The 15768-nt window shown below is 42.1% G+C and overlaps 1 protein-coding gene across 5 annotated transcripts in view; it reads right to left on the bottom strand.

The window, feature by feature from the left end:
* Positions 1 to 8642, bottom strand: part of LOC138762198 (juxtaposed with another zinc finger protein 1-like) — a 163372-nt gene extending 154730 nt beyond the window's left edge. For 4 of the 5 annotated variants that reach the window (XR_011356814.1, XR_011356815.1, XR_011356813.1 and 1 more), the window contains exon 1: positions 8321 to 8642. Coding sequence is in view for 1 of the 5 variants with exons in the window: in XM_069935792.1 (XP_069791893.1) it covers positions 8321 to 8435 (115 nt within the window). In the remaining 4 variants the exon portion in view is untranslated. The remainder of the gene's footprint in view (positions 1 to 8320) is intronic. The other variant, XM_069935793.1, reaches the window with a different exon arrangement.
* Positions 8643 to 15768: the final 7126 nt, after the last annotated feature.

Genomic DNA, 15768 nt, shown 5'->3' with positions numbered 1-15768 from the left:
TTCCACAATCCAAATCATTAATATACAACGTAAAAAGAAGTGGTTTCAACACTGTCCTCTGCAGAACACCAGAAGAGGATGCCTTTATTCCCACTGTTTCCTGCTAATCAGCCAATGCTCTACCCTTGCCAGTATCTTTCCAATAATTCTATCGACTCTCAATTTGTGAAGCATCCTCATGAGCAGAACCCTGTCAAAGACCTTTGAAAGTCAAAAACCTTTGAAAGTCAAAATATACAACATCCACTGCATGTCCTTTATCTAACCCAATGGATCTTAACCTTTTTCTTTCCATTCACATCCCACTTTAAGTAATCCCTATGCCATCGGTGCTCTGTGATTAGTAAGGGATTGCTTAAGGTGGTATGTGAGTGGGAAGGGAAGGCTGAGAATCACTGCTCTACACCCAATTTTTACTGAAATATTTTGCTTGAGAAAAATTGTCATTGCCCATTTCCTTTGGAGTTATGAAACCGTGCACATAACGAATCAATTAGGTCCAATTAAAACAGTGGGTTTCAAACTTTTTCTTTTCACCCAAATACCACATTAAGCAATCCCTTACTAATCACAGAGAACCTATGGCATAGGGAATACTTAAAGTAGTATGCAAGTGGAAAGAAAAAGGTTGACATCCTCTGGTCTAACCTCCTTGCAGTTTCCTCAAAAAAATGCATTAAGTTTGTCAGGCAAGAATTTCTCTAAGGAAACCATGCTGACTTTGGGCCATCTTGTCATGCACCTCCAGGTACTCTGTAACTTCATCTTTATCAATCAACTCTAACAACTTCCCAACCACTCACATTAGGCGAACAGGTCTATAATTTCCTTTCTGCTGCCTCCCTCCCTTTTCAAATAATGGAGTGACCTTTGCAATTTTCCAATCCTCCAGAACCATGCCAGAATCTATTGATTCTTGGAAAATCATTACCAGTACCTCCACAATCTCTTTAGTTGATTCTTTCAGAACCCAAGGATGCTTTTCATATGGTCCAGGAGTCTTCTCTATACTTAGACCTTTTCAGCTGCCCAAGCACTCTCTTTCGCTGGTGATCATGACACCCTTCACCTCTCTTCTCTGACACCCTTGAAAAACCAATAAACCTCTAATGTCTTCAACAGTAAACACAATTGCAAAGTACTCGTTCAGTTCCTTTGCCATTTCCCTATCTCCCTTTTCAATTTCTCCAGCATCATTTTCTATCTGTACTTGCCTCATTTTTACTCTTAACATAGTTAAAAAGATATTAGTATCCTTTTTTATATAATTTGCTAGCTTCTTTTCAAAGTTCTTTTCTTTCCTAATGACCTTCATAGTTGCCTTCTGTATGATTTTAAAAGCTTCCCAGTATTCCATCTTCTCACGAATTTTTGCTTCCTTCTATGCCCATTGAGCACCTCGGTTCTGACTGTGGCAATACCATGGATCTCCCAGTGGCCACCCATTTCAATTCCCCATCCCATTCCCTTGCTGACATGTCTGACCATGGTCTCATGCACTGCCAGACTGAGACCACCCACAAAATGGAGGAACAACACCTCATCTTCCGCCTGGGCTCCCTTCAACCAGATGGCATTTACATAGACTTCCCTGGTTTCTGTTAACACCCCCTCCTCTATATATTTTCCTCTAGTTCTCTCTCTCTTCCCTTTTCCCTCTGTCTTCTTTCAGAGCCAAACACAATTCTAACCTTTCCTCATCATATCCAATTAACACCTGATGTTTGTTGGACTGGACTCCTCCCACTCCCATTCTTCCCCCTTTATCTCCCAGTCTTTCTTGAAATGCCTGCCTTTTGCTTATATCTTGAAGGAGGACAGGCCCAAAATGTCACTAATACATCTTTACATTCTATGGATGCAGTAAAAGCCCAGCTGAGTTCCTCCAGTATTTATGATGTTTTTACTACAATCAGAGTGTCTGCAGATTTCCATGATTCACTTCCCAATCTATTTGCATATTAAAATCTAACATTGCCCTTCCAACACATCTTTTCTATTTGCTGTTGTGACTGGTTGTCCGCATCTAGGCTACTGTTTGGTATTCTGTATACAACTGCCAACAGTGTCTTCTCATCCTTTGCCACCTCTTCATAGTGATTTCATGTTATTCCTTACTAACATACTTGTAAAAATAAGGCACATGGATCAGGGATAGGAAACAGTAAGGAACAAATGCATTCTTTTCTGAATCGTAATGAGTGATTACTGATTTTTGCAAGCTTCGGTACTTGGACCTCAGCTATTCACAATATACAATTAATTATCACGATGCAGAAATTAAATGTAATATCTCAAAGTTTGAAACAACATAAGAGGGAGAGAGCACCTACAATGAGAAGAATGGAGAGATGCTTGAGTGAGAGGAGGTGATGATATGAAAGTAAAATACGTGTGCATTAAAATTCTTGCCTTGTTGCTTTGAACAAGTTGGATGAGTGGATGAATGGCAGATATGATTCAACTGAAGTTAATTCAAGATTCTTTTACCGTCATGTAATAAAACAGAAATTTCCTTTAGTCTACTGAAAGGCAGACAAAAATTCACCATCTGCAGAAATTGCCTGGCACCCCTTATAATCAGAGAAAAAGAAGTGGAAGAGAATTCCCCCAGAATCACTCAGCGTCCATGGATTTGCCTCCTGCACTCACACAGCCTTTGCAGACACACAGCCTTCAGTCCAAACCATCAGCAACCTAAGCTCCAGATCCAAACCTCCACAAGCTCTCAGCACCTTCACCACCCTCATGCATCTCAGTTCAGCCAGTCTCAAGGCAGCCTCCAGCAGTCCATAGCCTGGTGCAAGTCCTTTGACTGCAGTTGCCAGTGGCCCACGTGGGCTCCTCACCTCATCACCAACATCTTCAGAGCCACTTACTGGCCCAGCACTGTGGTCACTGTCCATGGATTATTTCCTCTGCTTCTTCTCAAACAGGAAGGGTAAGAGGAGGAATTGTCTACCCATTTTCTGGTGCCCTGCACAGTCCTCTACTTCACCACAAACTGCAACCCCTTGAGGCCACTGCAAAACATAGGTGCCACCATCTTGGGCCCAGACCCCACAGTCATAGAATTTTAAACAGGTTGTTTAACGCCTTTACACGGCCAAATTGTGCTGTGAATCAAATCACCAGCACCACCATTTTTTTGTGGAATTGAGCACCAAAAAAAATGATTCAGATTATTATTCAAACTGTGCTGGATTAGAAAATGGGTTGGTGCAAGATTAACCCTGTACATCTTTCAACACCAGATGATGAAAGTAACATTATGTGCAACAGGTCTTCAAAACTTGCATGATATGTTTGCCTTAATAATGAGAGGAATTGGAGCACAGGACCAAAGATGTTTTATGGCCATTTGTGGGGCCTTGCTCTCTTTACCTGATAAAAATTGTTCTTGCAAAGGGTACCCAAGGTGGGAGGGGGGAATGGGGTGAAGAGGGGAGGTTGTTGCAGTAAAGGTTCATCAGATTCCAGGATTGATAGTTTCGACCAGTCATTCCCAAACTAGACAGTGCCCCCCCCCCCACCCCGGGGCAGTGGTAAGATCTAAGGGTGTGGTGAGGATCAATAGGCGGTCCAAACGTTTCCAGCAAACTCAGCCCACAATGCTCATTGTGCGCTATCCATTAGGTGAGGAGGGGGTGGGGGTGACCGCCAGGGATAGCAACCACTCGGGGACAAGTTACAAATAACTTATTTTTTGTTGCAGAATAAAATATGGCCACAGCACAGCAAACAAAAAGTGTAGGCAATATATTAAAAATATAGAGACAATGTAATTACAGGTGAGATGTAAAATTACTCTTTTGTATTGCTAAATTTTTTGGTTTGCTATGAGTTTTAATTGTAAAATACATACACTTGTTTATAGTGCTAGATTATTTGTTCTTTTAAATTTGCAGTAGACCTAATACCAAGAAAGAGATGCGTGTTTGTTGTATCTGTGTGCTGGGGAGGGTAGGGTGGGGGTGGGGGGGTGCTAGGGATGTGGCCTGGGAGCCCAAAAAAGTTTGATAACCACTGGATCAGACAATATAAAGAGTTTGAGGTGATTTGGCTTACATTAACTAGAGTCTAGAAAAATAAAAAGAATATCTCATTAACATTTAAAATTCTGACAGGACAGGACAAGCCAAATTTAGGAATTATGTTCCTGATTCGGAAGAACACACCAGGGTTATGTTAAACTGAACATTTAGAACTGAGATGAAGGTGAATGTCTTCATTTGATGAGCAGTGAACCCAATAAATTCTCTCCCACAGAAGGCAATAAAGGCCAGTTCATTAAATATATTCAAGTACTGGTGGCCAAAGAGGGGTATGAATTTGAATGATCAACCTGTTGAATGGCAGATTAAATTTGAAAGCCTGAATAGCTTAATTCAGCTTCTTATTTCTAAGGTTGACAAAATGTAGTTAGATAGGCAAGTCCTTCTCAAACTGTACCCACAAATTCATCAAATGCAGAAAACATCAAAAGGGAAAAGTTACAGATAAATACATTTTAAAGTGTAGAGAAAGAGAATAGAAAATAGGATTAATTAAATAGAAATATGTTGAGATTAATGACATAAGAGATAATGGTGCAAGTCAACCAGAAGTGCTCAAATGACATCTGAATGGGATAAACAGCATCATAAATTAACATTGTTCAGCTTGATGAATTAGACTTTACTGTACTTAATTTGGTAAAAAATGCTGTCGCTTGAAATAATGTGGAGCTCTAGTGGAACCTAAACCTTACACCTGCAGTGATTGAAGGCAGTAGTCAGAATGGGACAGAGAAATAAACAGATGAGTAAGCTTAGAATTGTACTTGCAGAGAGAAAGAATCGGTTCTTAGAAAAACACTAAATTTGTGTTTGAAACATCCAAAAGGCATTACTGGGAGCAGCACCAAATTTTAAAATAGTTTGGGGCAGTGAACAGTGGAAAGAGAAGAAATACATGTCCAAAAACTGCATCTCCTCTGCATAGACAGTTAGGCATTTAGGAAAGAGAAGTTGGGGGAAGTGGGGGTATTGCTGGTGACTGAAAAATGTACCAAGATTTATTGGTAAATTCCTTTGGAATGCCAAAATAGAAGAGGAGAGTAGGAGAAGGCTGTTTTATAGTGGCATTATGGTCAATGAACAAGAAATAGCCTTTGACAAGGTTCCCCATCGTTGACTCATTCAGAAAGTCACAAGGCATGGGATCCATAGAATCTTGGCTGTGTAGATTTAGAATTGGATATCTGCAGAGAGATAGATGGAACATATTCTGCCTGGAGATTAGTTACTAATGGGAGTTCCGCAGGGATCTGTCCTAGGACTCCTGTTCTTTGTGATTTTTATAAATGACCTGGACAAAGAAGTGAAAGAATAGGTTGGTAAGTTTGCAGATGGCATGAAGATGGAAGGTGTTGTGCATAATGTAGAAGGTTGTCATAGCTTACAACTGGATAATAGCTAGGATGCAGAAATGGGCAGAGAAGTGGCAGATGGAGATCAATCCAGTCAAGTGTGAAGTGATGCATTTTGGAAGGCCAAATGTAAAAGTGGAGCACATGGTTAATGACAAGAATCTTGTGTGGAAAAACAGAGGGTCTTTGGGATCCACATCCAGAGATATCTCAGGATTGCTGCACAGGTTGATAAGGTAATTACGAAGGCTTGTGGTATGCTGGCCTTCATTAATTAGGGGAAAGAGTTCAGGTCCTCCCGCCGACAAAGAGATACAGGAGTATCAAGGTCCTGAACCATAAAGTTGATAACAGATGGAGAGACTGTTGAACAACTGATGAACTGGACATACAAACCCTCAAAGGGTCTACTATTTATTTAACATATTTTTATGCATATGTATATACATACTGCCTATGTATTCTTTGTATGCATGTTATGTTTGTATGTGTGTTTGCATGTTTTTGCGAAGTGGACCAGAGAACGTTGTTTCAATGGGTTGTATTTGTACAATCAGGTGATTAATAAACTTGAACCTGAAGAGCTGTGAGGTAATTTTGCAGCTTTTCCAGAGTCTCATTAGACCAAACTTGGAATATTGTGTTCCAGTTTGATTGCTTCATTATAGAAAGGATGTGGATGCTTTGGAAAATGTGCAAAGAAGATTTACCAGGAAGTTGCCTGGATTGGAGAACATGTCTTATGAGGCAGGTTAACAGGCTTTCCACCTTGGAGCAAAGAAGGATGAGATGCAACTTAAAAGGTCAACAAGATTATGAAAGGTACAAATAAGGTGGACAGCCAGCATCTTTTTCCCCCAGGGTGACATTAGCAAATATCAAAGGTCATCTGTACAAGGTGAAGGGAAGAGAGTTAGGGGAAGTACGAGGGACAGGTATTAATATACAAAAACACAAGTAGTGGGTGCTTGGAATGCTTTGCCAGGCCACATGGTGATGACTGGTACAATAGGGGCATTTAAAAGAATCTTAGGCACATGGACGCAATAAAAATAGAGGGTTATGGTGTGAGGTAGGGAAGGTTTACATTGTTGAGTAGGTTTAAATAGGTCAAAGTAACACAACGGGTTGAAGGGCTATACGGTGTAATGTTCAATATTCCGTAGCCAGTAATAATTCGCAGAACCTGGAACCTAATGGTATGAAAGGCCAAATGTCAAGGAACAGAAAACAAGAGAAAATTAAAAATGTTCTAGGTTTAAAATTTAAATGTAATTTATATAGCTGGAATCAAAACAAAGAAATATCTAATTTTATAGTGACAGAAAATAGCCTTAAAATATTCCTTTCATTCTTTAACCATATGGCTTGAATATTATTTTTAGCTTTTGAAAAGACCAGTGAAAATATATCAGATTTAACTGCGCAAACAAAGCTATTAATTCTATGGGTGCATTGTTGGAAATACAAGAGCTACTGCCTCACCTGTCCTACTGGAGATTGTTAATTCTCCTTGTGACACCATGGGTTTCTTCCCACATCCCAGAAACGTGCATGTTGGTAGGTTAACTGGCCACTCTAATTTACCTCTTGTGTAGGTGAGTAGTAGAATCTGGGGTGGGGGGTGGAATTGATCAGGTTGTGGGGAAGAATTTAAAAAAATTTAACAGGGGATCAGTTGTGCTTCTCAATCTTTTTTCTTTTCACTCGCATACCACTTTAAGTCATCCTTATGCCATTGGTGCTCTGTGATGAGTAAGGGATTGCTTAAGGTGAGTGGGGAGGGAAGGCTGAGAATCACTGCTCTCGACCCAATCGAAAGATTTGGCTTGAGAAAACTTGGTCCATTTCCTTTGGAGTTTTGAAACCGTCCACATTGGGTCCGATTAAAACCGTGGTTTTCAACCTTTTCCCTTTCCACCCACATTCCACCTTAAGCAACCCCTTCCTCATCACAGAGCAGCGATGGCAGAGGGGATACTTAAAGTGGTATGTGAGTGGAAAGGAAAAAGGTTGAGAACCACTGGACCAGACTCAACGGCAATTTGCTGAAATTAAACCAAAATTAGACTAAGTTCAGTTGGAATGAAAACTCACGAGGTGCCACTCGTTAATCGACAATATTAAAGCCTATTTTGATATTAAACAATGGTATTTTTGGAACATTGTTTCATTGGGTTGTATTTGTCCAATCAGGTGACAATAAACTTGAAGCTGAAGAGCTGTGAGGTAATTTTGCAGCTTTTCCAGAGTCTCATTAGACCAAACTTGGAATATTGGGTTCAGTTTTGGTTGCCTCATTATAGAAAGGCTGTGGATGCTTTGGAAAACGTGCAAAGAAGTTGCCTGGATTTGGAGAGCATGTCTCCTGAGGCAGGCTTTCCTCTTTGGAGCAAAGAGATGCGACTTAAAGGTCTACAAGATTATGAAAGGAATAAATAAGGTGGACAGCCAGCATCTTTTCCCCCCAGGGTGACAGGAGCAAATAGCAAAGGTCATCTGTCCAGAGCAGTTTTTATAAAAATCCAGAAAAAAGGCAAAGCAACCTCGTGCCCTCGGCAGGGAGCTGTGCAATGAACAGTAAGGCACTGGAAGTGGACATGGGAGGGTGAACGGGCTCGCTCGCTTCACACCCATTCGCCGGGCACCTTCCTGAAGAGCATCTCTCGGGGTCCGGTGAGAGAGGTGCCACTCTCCAAGACCCCCCGCCCCCTTCTGCGCTTTCCTCGCCCTGCAGCCCCTACCCTCCGGGGACCCCCCACTCACCGCTGCAGGCGTGAAAGGGTCACTCAGGAGGAGGGCGCGGAGCCCTGGCTTCCCGCGAACCCATCACAGGCCAGGCCAGGCCTCGCCCCGCTCTGACAGCTCAAGTTCAGGTTGCAGCGGGCAGCCGGCGCCGTGGCGACCTACCGATGTGGATGTCTTCAATGTGCTCGATGAGTTCCGCCAGGGTGTTGAAGGTGAGGCCGCATCCCCCGAAATTACAGATGTTGGAGAAGAAGGAGGCGGCCGCTAACGCTGTCATGCTCTCCCACGCCCGGGAGCTCCGGGCTCCGCTCACGGCCCCCCGCCCCTGGGCTCCGCGACCGCCGCCGGGCCGGGAGCGCCCGCAGACCCACGCGCCCCGGGCTCTCACTCCCGCACCTTCATGGCGAGCCGCACCGTGAACCCGACTCGGCACATCGCCGGCGGCGGCGGGAGCCGCTCGAATCCGCCCTCATTGATCCGCGGGTCGGTCCGCGGCTCACGTGACCTCAAGCGGCATGTGCCTCTGAGGAGGCTGAGCCCCCCGCGTTTGGGGGGGGGGGGAGGGGGGCGCTGGCGAACTCACTGCACCCCGGAGCGAGCGAAGGGGAAGCTGCGAGTGTACCTTGTTTGAGTCCTGTCACTTCCACTGCGCTGGGGGGGGGGGGCTCCGGAGATCAGAAGGTGGTCGCGGGAAGCAGAAGAATGGTTACAGTCGGCGGTGATGGTCAAGAACTCGGCTGAAGATCTGAAGGACCACAGTCATCGCACCGGGTTTCCTTACAACTTCATCAAAGCAGCTGTTGGATTGAGCAAAACTGTTCAGCTCCTTGGCTGGAGCCCGCGGAGAGCCAGATCACAGGCATCTAAGTCTGGAGATCCAGAACACTGCACAAGGAGCAGGTATGACCTACTGGAGTTTCCACGAAGATGGAAACCAGGAGGGATACCTGACAGCTGTGGCAGGCCCTCAATGACATAATCTGCTCCAAAACCAAGTCCAGTGCCATAGGAAAAAGCAACACTGCACTCCCAATGCCTTCTACACCCGCTCTGACCATCAAAACATGGAAGAACCACTGCACACCCCCATGTCCCCTGATGATCATCTACTGTCAATATCTGAGGAAGACGTTGTAATGGAGGGCTTAAACCATGCTTTTGGTGATTGCAAGGCTGAGTATTGCAAAGCAGATATCAATTAAATTCCACCATGAGGCCCAGAGATCTGACAGAAAGGCACCTGGTACCAAGAATGTTTAATCTTCCTGCTTGTTCGCCGGTTGCTGAAGTTTGAGATTGATGGGATCGTTGGTCGCAGACTGTCAGGAGAGACCTTGAAGCTAAGTAAACCGTTGTATTCAAAGTGATAAGCTAGAAAGTTGTGGTATTTGATAGAATCCTAGACGTGCTCGGTTATTTTTTTTTTGCGCAGGGGATAGGTGCTTGGGTAAGCAATTTTTGGGTAATATAAGCCGTGGTTCCGCTGCTGAAGTTAGAGACTCTCTGAGGGGTGGAAATGTCTCTCAGCAAGAAGAAGAACTTCTAGAGTCCAACCAATGTCCCGGTCAGGGGAGGTGGAGAAGCTGCTACCGGCGCCCCGACTGCCTACTAAAAGTGTGCGGTCGTTGCTTCGCTTCGGCAGTTGGGACCAGTCCAGACGTTGATAAGTATAATTGGGAAGGACTTGCATATTGTAGTTTGAAATCAGCTTCATATTTAGTAATAAAGATTTGGATAAACTGAAGTGCTCTCGGCGTGTGTCTGTTTTCTTTCGGTAGCTCAAGCACTGTGACCAATCTAAAACGAACAAAGTGAGAGGTACAAGTTTACCCAGGACAGACGTGGGCTGCCTTCAGGACTGAATTCAAGAAAAGCATTCAGTCTAGACAGAGTACACAGCCAAGTATTGAAAACCTGTACTGTCTAATTTGACGACGTATTCACAGATATCTTCAACATTTCACTTTGGCCTGGCATGGTACCCATCTGTTTCAAGCTGGCCTCAATTGTACATGTTCCCAAGAAGAGTGTGGTAACCTGCCTGAATGACTACAGATGAGTGACACTCACATCCACAGTAATGAAGTGTTTTGAGAGGCAGGTGTTGAGGCATATCATCTCCTGTCTAAGTGGTGACTTGAATCTGTTCCAAAATCTCAGCAACAGGAATACGGTAGTTGTCATCTCACTGGCTCTATACAAAGCCCTGGACAGCAAAGACACATACATCTTGATGTACTTTATTGAGTACAATTTGGCAGTCAACACCATTGTCCCTCAAAATGGATCAGCATACTCCAAGACCTGAGCCTCAAACCCCCACTGTATAAATTGATCCTGGATTTCCTAAGCTCAAGACCACAATCAGTGAAGATTGGTAAAAACATCTCTTCCACAATCTCCATCTGCTTAAAACAGAGATGTGAAGTAATTTCTTCAGCCAGAGGATGGAAAAACTGTGGAATTTGTTTGTACACACCGTTGTAGAAGCCAAGTCATTGGGTGTATTTAAGGTAGAGATTGAGAGGTTTTTGATAATCCAGGGCATCAACGGTTATGGGGAGAAGGCTGGAGAATGGGGCTGAGTGGGAAAATGGATTAATTCGTAACTAAATAGCTTGGCAGACTCTATAGGCTGAAAGCCTATTTCTGCTCCTAAAGTTTTAGCATTTTTTTTATTTTAGACATACAGCACAGTAACAGGCCAATTCAGCCCACGAGCCCGTGCCGCCCCGGATGTCTAGTGGTCTAGTACTGGAGCACCACAGGATTGCATTCTTAGCCCCTGCTCTATTCACTTTACACCTGTAACTGTGTGGCTCGGTGTAACTGTGTGGCTCGGTGTAACTGTGTGGCTCGGTGTAACTGTGTGGCTCGGTGTAACTGTGTGGCTCGGTGTAACAATATCATCATCTATAAATTTGCTGATGATACCTCAGAAATGGGTTATATAAAGAAAAGTGACAAGTCAACAGACAAGAGAGAGATTGAAAACGTTGCTGAATGGTGTTGTTATGAGCCCAGAGGACCCCAAAACCCAGCAGCAATAGATATTCACCAAGACAAATGGTGACTTAAACAAAAGTTGCTTTTAATTATCTTTAAACATGAAAATAGAATCAAACTTTAACTTAACTCAATTGACTTACTTAACCTAACTTAATCCCCTTCTAATTCTAAGCACACATGTGTGTAATGTGTGTGTAAGTTCAGAAAAGTTCTTTGGTTCACAATCCAATCTCACTTCTCATCCCTCCAAGTTTACTGGTTGCAGGCAATTTTTATACTGTGCACAGAATTTAACATTTATAAAGTTCTCCCATCTTTGGTGCTTGAAAGGTAAATGGTAACCACTCAGAAAGGTTCTTGTTGGTTTTCAGAAAGAGATTTGTTGTTCCATATGCCACTCCAGTGTCTTGCTGATGAAACTTGCCCCTTCAGGGTTCTCCAGATGATAACCTCTTTCTTTCAGGTCACCACAGAGTTCCTTTTCATTTCTCTTATTCCAAAGTGAAACATCAGACAGCCAGTCTTCTCCTCTTGCATGAACCACATTGGCTTTGACCAGGCGATCTTACAACGGGGCTTTCCATAAGCTTGCCAGCTTCACCTGTTCCATTCCTAGCTACTTCTGCTGGCTGTAACACTGTACAAGTGATATCTCTCTCTCTCTCTCTCTCTCTCTCTCTCTCTCTCTCTCTCTCTCTCTCTTTCTTTCTCTCTCTGAGAAAAAGCCTATTTGACTCTCTCTGCTTGGAAAACCACATGACCCTCTTAGAACAGCAAGTTCTTCCTCAGACTGTCTGCGACTCTGACAAGATATTTCATCTGTTGGCTTTGGTAAACAACAATCCATTAGTGAAGTCTCTTGAGCACTCTTGAAAGCTCTTGCAAATGCTCTGAGGTCCCAATATGTCCAGCATGGGCAGAGCTCCAGTATTTCAAATAAGATCTGTTTTAAAGTGTTTGTATGTAACCTACTCTAACCACCTTTCCCAAATTATCTCCCAAAGACATATCTATATACTAACAACAACCTCGCACTCAATGTCACCAAAATCAAGGAGCTGATTGTGGACGTCTGGAGGAGAAAATGAGAGGTGTACAATCCAGGGATCTATGGGGTTCAGAGGTGGAGAGGGTGAGCAAATTTAAAATCTTTCCTGGACTGGACCCAACACACAAATGTCATTGTGAAGAAAGAAAAATTCTGCAGACTGGCTGCATCACAGCCTGGTATGGGGGCACCAATTCCTCTGAGCATAAAGCCCTGTAAAAGGTAGTGAGCACTGCCCAGAACATCGTAGGTTAAACTCTCCACACCATTGGGAAATCTGCCTGGAGCACTGCCATTGGAGAGCATCAGCAATCATCAAGGATCAACACCACCTAGGACATGCTCTGTTCTTGCTGCTGTCATCAGGGAAGAGGTACAAGTACTTTTACGAGCTCAGAGGACTCAAAAACCCAACAGCAATAGAAATTCACCAAGACAATGGTTATTAAACAAAAGTTGCTTTTAATTTTCTTTAAACATAATAACAGGATCAATCTTTAACTTATTGCTATTCACTTATCCCCTTTCTAATTCTAAGCACACATGTATGTAATGTGTATATGTTCAGGAAAGTTCCCTGTTTCACTGTACAATTATTCACTTTTCTCCAAGTTCGCCAGTATCAGGCAATTCTCATACTGTGCACAGAATTTAACATTTATAATTTGTACCAGGGTCTAGTGCTTAAAGTTAAATGATTACTGCTCAAGAAGGTTCTTGTTGGTTTCAGAGAGAAATTTGTTGCTCGTTGGACACACACAAACTGATTTCCTCCAATTGGTCACTTCATTGTCTTGCTGAAGAAACTTGCCCCTTCATGGGTTTTCCAATTGATGACCTCTTCTTCCAGGTCACCACAGAGTTCCTCTTGTTTCCCTTACTTCAGGAGAAACATTCTAGCCAGTCATTTCCTCTTGTAAGGACTACAAGGGTTTTGAATAGGCTGAACTTAGAACTCACAGCCCGTCTTCAAATGGAGTTTTTCAACAAGCCTGCCAGCTTGCCATTTTGCAGCCTCAACTGCTGCTGTAGAACTGACTTCTCTTTCTCTCTCCAAAAGAGAAATCACCTGTTTGTTTTTTTTCCTCTCTCTGCTTGTAAAAATCAAAAAACCTCTCCCAAGGCTCCAAACCCAATTTTCGAAAGATCTTATCAGTATCTGAGCCTGGACATGATCAACATCATGTTCCATTTGCACCTCCTTTTGAAGTAATTTCCAAAGCAGTTCCATTGTGTCTGCAAAGTCACTTCAGCAAAGCTCTTGCATTTTAAGTGAAATGTTTTTTGTGAAGTGTTACTCTTGTTTGTGAAGTGTAACTTAAACTAAACCTCCACAAACTATCTCTTTTAAAGACACATTTTACCCATAGCTATTCTAACATATCCCATAACAGTACCACAAGACTCGCAGCACCAAATTCAGGAACAGTTGCTACCCCCTCCACCATTACACTCCTAAACAACAAACTCAATCAGAGACTCCTTTTAAGACACTTACTTTGCACATTATTTATTATTGAATATTTATTTTCTGTATTTAACATTTGCACTTCCTTGTTTACATTTCTCTCTTTTGTTTACTTATCTTTTTTTGAGAGTAGTTTTTTTTGCACTTCCAATAAGCAGAAATTCTGCTTAGCCCCCAGGAAAAGGAATCTCAGGTTTGTATGTGATGTCATGCATATATTCTGACCATAAATCTGAACTTTTTGTTGTAATTGTAAATGTTGGTGAAACTTACTCCTTTCTGTTTTGATTCTTTAAGAGTCTGAGTTACCAGCACTTTCTGGTTAGCTGGTAATTCCCTGACTACATATGTCTGGGTTAGATGAGAGTTGAACCAGAAGAGTAAAAAACCAATCCAGCTGGACCACAGTTTGAGAAGTTTTAATATTCTGTTCAATTATGGCATATTAAACTATCATGTCTGAGAATAGAATAAACATATTTTGACACAGTTTGTTACAGTACCATTAGATATACTATGGAAACATAATACTATGTTTAGAATGTAACATACATGAAATTCTTTAACTTTGTCTACCATAAGGAAGACAGAGAGTTGCCACTTTAACTTGGTCTACCGTAAAGAAGACAGAGAGTTGCCACTTTATCCAGCGCCCCTCACAAAAACGAGGCCCCAGCAAGGAACAAACTCACCACCTCCAATTTGCAAGACCAGTCTCGAACCACTGATCTATTGAAGCCTCAATGTTACACTTATCATTCAGCTCAAAATGTATTAAAGAATGAATAATAGCAGCATAGCAAGATAAATGGAATAACTGGACTCTCCAATGAACAACAAAGTTCATACTTTATCTCGAGGATTGAAAAAGTAATCCAGTGACAGAATGATAGACTAAAATTTAATGCAGAAAGGAAAGCAAGATTGGGAAAAGAACAAAGAAAAAAATTAAAACTTTGTCTTTAAAATCAGTTTAAAAACTCTCATAGTCAAGAGCTTAATGCATGTGACACCTGTATTAATTGTACCTTTTTGAATGAGAAAAGCTGAATACCTTTGTAAGACAAAAAAATCTCTTCAAGTAGAGAAGTCAGTAGAATCTACTAACATTCAAGCTTGGTTTGGAAATTTGAATGACCAGGAGAGCAGAATTGTTCCCAAATCATTGAATGTGTATAAGCCCAATGATTCTGCTTGTGCTGTTCACTGGTTTTGAGATTTATTAGGATTCAAGACGTTCTGAGAGAAGAAATGCTTTCTCATCTTTATCATATTGAATTGGAACTTATTCTGAAGATGTGTCTCCCAACTTGCAGATTTCCCCATCCTCAGGGGGTATCCAATCAAGCTCTGACCAAAACATTTTTTAATTAATATAATCCATTTAAATTCCAAGAGTACCATTCTTCCTGGGAATTGACCAAGTGAATCTTTTCTGAACTGATTCCACTGCAAGTATAATATGTCTGCAGGATTCATAGCTGAAAAATGGAAATTATTCAACAGTTTTTTCTGATTTGAAATTCACAGGTTCTCTCCATAATACTTCACTATTTCCACAAATCATACTGAGTGTTATTAAGTTCAGTTATTTTTTGCAAACATTTTCAAATGTAGGATTAGGTCATTCAACCCCCTGAGACAAGAGGAACAACACCTCATATTCTGTCAGGACACCCTCCAACCAGATGGCATCAATTTCACCAGTTTCCATTAGCCCCTCACCCCCACCCCATCTATTTTTACTTCTCCTTTCTTCTAGATCTGTCAGCCTCACTTTTCTTTTCCCTCTGTCTCCTTTCCTCCAGCTCTGCATTTGCAGAGCCTCCTTTCCCCTGATCAATTGTATTTTTTTTCAGTATTTCAACATTAATTCATATTTAATACAATAATATTTCCCAAAAATGATTCACATGACCATTTTGACATTCCAAACAAATGATCAGATGTAGTTTATAGCCCCTTTCACGCTTACAAGTGGTCCCACGAATTAACAGTCAATCGGTCTAAAAAGGGTCTGGTGCGAAAGGGAAATCTTCTTAATATCAGCGTGAGATGACTGCCTTGACCTCTCGTATAATGCCC

Source organism: Narcine bancroftii, chromosome 4 (assembly GCF_036971445.1).
Source record: "Narcine bancroftii isolate sNarBan1 chromosome 4, sNarBan1.hap1, whole genome shotgun sequence".
Taxonomy (NCBI): Eukaryota; Metazoa; Chordata; class Chondrichthyes; order Torpediniformes; family Narcinidae; genus Narcine; species Narcine bancroftii.
This window is presented reverse-complemented; position numbering and strand designations above follow the sequence as displayed.